The sequence below is a fragment of the Apium graveolens genome, chromosome 8, assembly GCF_009905375.1.
Source record: "Apium graveolens cultivar Ventura chromosome 8, ASM990537v1, whole genome shotgun sequence".
NCBI lineage: Eukaryota > Viridiplantae > Streptophyta > Magnoliopsida > Apiales > Apiaceae > Apium > Apium graveolens.
The window spans coordinates 238,977,372-238,984,993 of NC_133654.1; the positions used below are offsets into that span (position 1 = coordinate 238,977,372).

The following is a 7,622-nucleotide window of genomic DNA, read 5'->3' on the forward strand; positions in this document are numbered from 1 at the left end:
TAATATTTCTTATACAGGATTATATATTGTGTATGTGTTGTGGATCCCAAACTTCTGACCCGGGTTTGGAGGGCGCCATAAGTTATGTAGGGGAGAGATATACATGGGAGAAGGCTTGAGGTAAAGTAAATTGAGTGCAAGAATGACTGGATCGTGGTTTTTCAAATCAAAAGTGGAAAGATATATTTCCTCACGCTGAAGTACATGTTCTTGAGATAGCTACGTTCGATCACCTACCTTTGTACCTGCAGCTTAATAAAAAGGTTTGTGTTCCTAAAAGTAAAAGATTTAGATTTGAAAATGTATGGATAAAGGAGCAAGAATGTCGTAACTTGGTAAAGAAGAACTGGGAATATAAGGAGGGAAAGGAATTTGTAGAGAAGATTAATTAATATTGTCTCAAATTAGATGAATGGTGAGGGGGTCAGAGTCAAGAATTTAAGAGAAAAATGGAGAATCGTAGGCGCAAGCTAAGGAAATTCAGGTCTAGAAGTGATGCAGCGGGTATTCATGTGTACAATAAAGTAAGATGGGAATGTTTAACTTTGTTGGAGAATAAGTATATTGGAAACAACGTGCAAAAGTTTTTTGGTTGCAAAATGGAGATCAAAACACAAGATTCTTTCATTAATTCACTTCAGCTCGTAGAAGTAATAATATGTTCCAACGCATCCAAAATTCAAAAAGGGAGTGGAAGGAAACAGATGACGAGATTCAAGGTGTTATCTCAGATTATTTTGCTCAGTTGTTCGAGTCTTCAAAGTAGTAATGGAATGTTGTCAGCAAGAGAGTGTATAAATCAGGTGACATGGATTGAATGTGTAGAACTGCTTCAAATGGTTACGAATGATGAGGTCAAAGAGGCATCCTTTTCTATGTACCATAAAAAAATCTCCAGGATTGGACGGGTTAAATCCTGCATTTTTTCAGACTTACTGGGATATTGTTGGTCGAGATGTAGTTAGGTTTTTCCAGGATTATATGCGTACTGGAGAGCTTCCTGAAGGAATAAATCAAATGTTTTTCTGTTTGATTCCAAAAGTAAAAGTGGTGAAGAGTATGACGGACTTACGTCCGATTTTGTTATGCAATGTACTGGTACGAATACTTTCGAAGGTATTTTCGAATAGGTTGAAGCCGTGTTTATAACATTTGATCTCGGACAAGCAGAGTGCGTTCATAGAGGGGAGACTACTAAATGACAATGCAATGATAGCTTTTGAGGTTAATCATTATATGAGAAGGTTAAGCCAGGGGTCTAACAGCATTGCTAAGTTCAAAGTTGATATATCTAAGGCCTACAATAGACTGGAATGGGATTTCTTCGAAATATGATGATCAAGTTTGGATTTTCTATATTATGGATTGATAGGATTATGGGATTAATCACTTCCATTTCCTATAGTTTTACTCGTAAAGGCAGGGTGTTTGGGGATGTCAAGCCTCAATGAGGAATCTGTCAAGGAGACCCTATATCTCCGTATATTTATATTCTATGTGCAGAAGGACTTAGTGCAATTATAAGGCTTAGCGAGGAGCTGGGTCTGATCCATGGTTGTGCTGTTGCGAGGAGGGCTCCTATAATATCGCATTTACTATTTACAGATGACTGTTATTTTTTCTTCCGAGCAAATAAGGTGGAAGCAAATATTATGAAAATAGTACAGGAGAGATATGAAAAAATTTTGGGTTAGATGATAAATTATGCGTAGTCTTCAATTACTTTCTCTTCAAATACAAGTATTGATTATAAACAAGACGTGTGTGAGCAGCTGTGAGTTGATGTAGCTCAGAACCCTGGTCGATACTTAGGCATGCCTATGGTTGTCGGGAGAAGAAAAGTAGGAACCTTCTCATTCTTGGTTGATAAGATTCAGCAGAAGCTTGAGACATGGCAGAACTAACATTTATTGAAGGCGGGTAAGATTACTCTACTAAAAACGGCAGCTCAGGTTGTACCTAATTTTTGGATGAGTATGATGCTTATTTCGATGGAGGTGTGCGATAAGATTGAAAAGAGGATGAATACATTCTGGTGGGGTAGGGGAAGAATGATAAAGGTAATAAATAGGTATCCTAGGAGAGATTGTGTACAATCAAGGAGAATGGTGGTATGGGACTTAAAAAGCTAAAAGATTTCAATACTGCAATGTTGGCTAAACAAGCATGGTGTATTATTAAGGAAGTAAACCCTTTAGTAACGAATCTTATGAAAGCTCGCTATTTTCCAAATTCATGTTTCTTGGATGCAAAACTCGGGTCTAACCCCAGCTATGTGTGGAGAAGCTTAATGGAGGCGCAAGGGGTGATTAGGCAGGTGTTAGGCACAAAGCATGCGCTAAATAAATCACGCAAGTATACGCGTTCGCAAGTAATATAGAATGATTTCTAGTTCGTTCCCACAGAGACTCCGATTAATTATATTTAATTAACACTTACTCACCAATGTATGATTATTCTTCAATGCCAAGACAATAATAATTAAGGTTGTTAAACTAATAATTACTACGAGAATTAAACAATTGAATTAACAATATTAAACACGCATGAGATCCTAACTTCATTACTACTTCATTCAATAGTTATTGCTATTAACCTTAGCATGTAATGGTGATGATATTAATCGACCAACACGAAATTGATAAACGCCAACTTTTGTTGTACGAATACCATTCTACCAAGCATCCACAATTAAGATAGAAGTTGAGTAGGCATCAATTATGTTGAGACCCTTTATGTCTACAGAATTTGACAACATAATGATTTAAGCGCAAGTTATTCATGATGATTACACAGGGCAAGTAAAACGGTTAGAGTTACCCAATAATCATGCACACAATACATGAACCTATGCTAGCATGGAAAGCTCTAAATCTCAAGATTCACTATCGCTTCACAAGAGATTAACAGGCTATCTTACATGTTCGCGATGCATATAAGATGAATAAGCACAACCTATACTAGATATCATACAATCACCATATATCAAGGTATTAAACAATTAACTAAAGAATTCCATAGTAAATCCGCTAGGATCCCATGATCATGATTAGCCCATAATAGAACTCATCGTCACCATGAGTTCATATGAAAGCATGATAATAACACAACGATATAAGGCTAATAAAAATACTTAATAAATAATGAAGTATGTCACAAGAGTATTAAGGTTCAAAGTATTAAGAAAACTGGCATCCACTGTTACAACGAATTAAAAGAATCAAAAGATAAACGTATACTTCCTCTTCTTCATTGTTGCGTGCTAAAACGGTCTTCTCAATCTTCTTGCCCTTGTTCTTCATGAAGAAAACGTCTTTCCATAAGGTTTATATAATAGCCCAAGAGAACCAGCGCCAACAGAAGCCCAATTGTACTTGAATAAATAAAATCCAGATTCTGAAATTCCGCACGCACGCGGTCTCCTGCTCTCTCCACACGGCCGCTTGCTGGCACGCGGTCGCCTGCTCCTGGCGCGCGGTCGCGTGCTACCCTTCTGGAATATACTTTATTTTGCTTCTCTTTTTGCTGATTTCTTCACTCATCACCCCTAGACTGATTCCAAGCACTTCCTTAAGCTTTATTTGATGAAAATCACCTATCTAAGCAAGTTATACCCTGAAATGCAAAATACTAGAAAACGCGTCAAATACACAAAATACTTGAGTTCAAGACACCAATTCAAGCCGTTATGAGACACTTTAAGTGGTATAAAATGCCACTTATCAGCAGGGGGTAGGCATCGTATTGGAAATGGTAAAAGCACAAAATCTGGCGAGTTCTCTGGTTACCTTGTCTGGAAAACGGGTGTTTTACGTATGAGATGCCTGACAATTTAAAATATGCAAATGTGGAGGGCTTGATAAAAGAAGATCGAAAGGAATGTGATGAGGAGGTCCTGTGGGAGATTTGTAATACTCGTGACTGTGAATTAATTCGACAAATCCCATACCAAGAAATGATAAAAAAGATTCGTGGTTCTGGTTATTCGATGACAAAGGAGAGTTTACAGTCAAGAGCTGTTATAGACAGCTTCGAGGGGAAATGTTATGTCCAGATAAGGGATTTTGGAAAATGCTATGAGGACTCAATCTCTCATAAAAGGTTATTAACTTGCTTTGGCGTGTGTGTGTTGGAGTCTTGCCTACAACCCTTGTGTTAGGAATGAAGTCTGTGAATGTAAGTCCTTTATATCAGTGGTGTCATACACAAGTAAAAAGTGACTTACATGTGTTGTTTGAATGTAATATGGCGAAGGAGGTGCAGATGAAAGTTGGGCTCAGTGGGGAAGTTCGAACAGAGGTAAACGATGATGTTTTCACATTATTAAAACGTGTCTTTCAGATATGTAGCCGTGAGAAGTGTAGTATGGTGGGTATGGTATGTTGGAACTTATGACAACGGCGTAACAACTGGATGTGGAACCGTGTTACTAGTTCTGTGTGTGCAGTTCAGTCCAGATCATATGGTATGCTTTCAGAATGGATTTGGAGCAAGGAAGAGGATCTGCGTAAGGGGATCAACTGTCTTATGCTAGAGGATGGTGTAAACCACCTGAAGGGTGGGTAAAGATTAATACGGATGTTGCATGTAATTAGGCCAATGAAAGTATGGGAGTTGGTTGTGTAATTCAGGATGATCAGGGCTGTTTTGTTCGAGCATTTAGTAAAGTAATTCATGGTCGGATGCAACACAGGGAGACAGAGGCAATTGCGCTTCATGAGGTACTATCATGGACTAAAGATTGGAGGTGTGACAAGTGTGTGTTTGAATGTGATTCTAAACAGGTAGTGGATGCAATCCGAGCAAGAGAAGGGATGTCATATTTTCATACGATTATTGAGGAATGTAAAGATATTCTTAAACACTTTTGTGAATTTTGTGAAGTGTTAGTTGTGTTTGGTCCTAGGTCTGCGAATACGGCAGCACACTTGATAGCTCAAGTTACGTATTCTATGTCAGGCTTTTAGGAGTGGTTAATTTTTGCTCCGGACTTTATTATGTATCATTTTGTTGCTGAGGCAGATTTAAGTTAATGCAAGTTCGAGGTTACTTTCAAAAAAAAAGTATATCATTGCTTTATTTATTATAGAAATTTAACATATTAGTTTTGTTTCTTTGAAATGAATTATATTATCATATGAACCAAACATATGTTATTTTTGATAATTTGATATTAATTAATATTATTTGATAATTAATTTCAATATAATTTATTTAATATAGCTTAATTATTGATAAAAATTTATTTTCCAAATAAAATGTAAGTAGACGCTTAGATGAACAATAAATAAAGTTTAAACAGAATTTAACTCAATTTGTATTAGATGAGTACAAAAATTTGATATTTTTGGTACTTTTGTGCATCAATAAAACATGATTTCGTTAATTAATAAAGAGTATAGATTACTACTGAGATTATGTGGCTTAAATACTTGCTTAGTGATTTGTTGATTCTTGTTGTTCAACATACTCGTACTAAGCATATTAAATTGGATTGCTTTTATCCATGAAAAGTTCCAGGCTGGTGCTATGTCCATGAAAAATTTCTACTAAGGAGCAACTGGATGATATTTTTACTAAAGGTTTGGGTAGTGCACCTCATTGATATTTTTGTTCCAAGCTTTGATTACACAATTCTTGTGTATTTTCAATCTGTGGGGGAGTATTACGAGTATTACAGATAATTCACATTTAGCAGCTGTTGTGGTTAACTTGAAGTCACAACATAAGGCTTATGTGGTTCATGCTTCGTAAGGCATTGTTGCATTGGACGTAGTGGCAGCTGTATTTCTGGTAGACTTGCAATTGTATAAATGCTGAATCTGTACTGATCAATAAGCAACTTTTACAAACATGAATACATTTCATTTCTTCTTTGTTCTTCTTCATTATTGTTATCCGTAGAGCTTCATATATTCATTTTACTACTAAATCTATTGGGTATCCTCTCATAAGTTGAACTACAAAACTAATTAAAAGAACTGCTAGCTAGATCAAGATAACAATATCACATTCGCTTTATTTGTCATGGGAAACATCAAACACATTACCCAACGAAGTTGTACATGGAAACAAAATACAAAACACAAATATTTTGAAGCCAGGGCATTTGTAGCCTACTTCCAAAACCAAACATTGACATTACAACAAGACATTCCAGATTAATTAGCGATGAGATAGGCCTCGAGAGCCTTGAAAAGAGCAGTGTTCTGCTCATTGGCATACTTGATATTCTCTTCTGGAACCACAGCATCACCTTTGGTGTGAAAGATGGCAGTGGTCTTGCAAATGCTTCCTCCATCAGCAGTTGGCACTAGTACAACATGGTTTTCAATGGATTCGATAAATCCCAAGAGGATGTCTCCGTCGATCACGCTGTAATCAAATGTCAATGCCTCCTTGTTAACTCCATCAATTCTAAGGGTCATTGTGGTAATCGGGCCACCTGCATATTGAGGAACACATGTAGAAATCAATTAATAATCAGAGACTAGATATATATAATGTTACATGTACAATATACACAAATAAAGATGAATAAGAAGAAACTAACCATCGGGAAGAGTAATAATTTTGAGGGTTCCAGGTCCACCATCTCCCTTGATTTCGACACTCTTGTAAGCTCCAGGCGCAGCCTTGGGAAGGACTGTGTCAACATCAATGACAAAGCCCTGGAATATTTTCTCAGCTGAGACTGAGGAGGTGAGCTCAAGAACATGGCTCTGAACGCCCATGATTTCAAGAAATGAATTACTGAAGATTAGAACTCGAAAATAGATAGCAGAAAGATCGGGAGGTTGATGCTGTAAGGGATTGATGTGATGATAGTAGAGCCCCAAGGCATCTATTTATAGCGCGGTCGCTGATTGTTGAGACGCATATGTATATTATAATAATGCATGTTTTGTTTATAAAAAAAATAAAATAAAAGGATTCCAATCTAATGACAGACAACTTAACTAGTGCAATTTAACTTTATGTCAACATGCGCGCGAAGAAAAGTCTTGGGCATATCCATATTCAATTATTTTGAAATATATTAGTTTAGGATAACATTCTAGATGGATCGTACTGATGGCCGCCGCGTAACTTGCTGATTATCCTTCACGGGCATTCTCATTTCTCAATACTTATAACAACTCTAACAAGCTCTCTATTCACCCTCCTATTTAAAATGTAAGAAGATTAAAACGAATAACATCTCCAACATACTCCTACTCCCTCCCTAAAAAGTTAGAAGCTTCAAACATTTCCTCAATTGTGAGGAGCATACCTTCCCTTCTCAATTACTTTTTTATTAATATATATTGATTTCAACAATTTTCATGGCCGAGAGTTTACGCTGGGCTCAGTAATTTGAAATCCATGAGATTAGTTTGGTTGGAAATTATGCTAGTATCTCATCCCATGTGCTTCGAGTTAGTTTTTCAATAGGGTGAATAAATAATTTTAAGTTTATAAGAAATATATTAAAGTTTTATTCACGTGGATACTCTTTCTAGAACTGATCTAAAATCTAAACAATGGGATGCAGTATGGAAGTGATGCAGAATTGCAGATAACAGTTAGAAAGTAAAACATTAAAAATATATATATGGAATATAAAATAAATTAAAATAAAT

General features: G+C 36.4%; 1 protein-coding gene across 1 annotated transcript; it reads right to left on the bottom strand.

Annotated features, from left to right (window-relative positions):
• Positions 1-5,993: 5,993 nt before the first annotated feature.
• On the bottom strand, positions 5,994-6,830 carry LOC141677544 (major allergen Api g 1, isoallergen 1). Its single transcript, XM_074483528.1, has 2 exons — positions 6,554-6,830; positions 5,994-6,445 (listed from the first exon to the last, which is right to left on the bottom strand). Exons 1-2 carry the CDS (start codon positions 6,732-6,734, stop codon positions 6,162-6,164), a joined length of 465 nt encoding a protein of 154 aa, XP_074339629.1. The 5' UTR covers positions 6,735-6,830; the 3' UTR covers positions 5,994-6,161.
• Between the last annotated feature and the right edge of the window lie 792 nt (positions 6,831-7,622).

What these genes read in the sequence shown, in the direction of transcription:
- LOC141677544 (XM_074483528.1), bottom strand. Translation starts at nt 6,734, where the DNA reads ATGGGCGTTCAGAGCCATGTTCTTGAGCTCACCTCCTCAGTCTCAGCT. An exon ending in AATTATTACTCTTCCCGATG is followed by an intron (nt 6,446 to 6,553) that starts GTTAGTTTCTTC and finishes CTCAATATGCAG; the next exon opens with GTGGCCCGATTACCACAATG.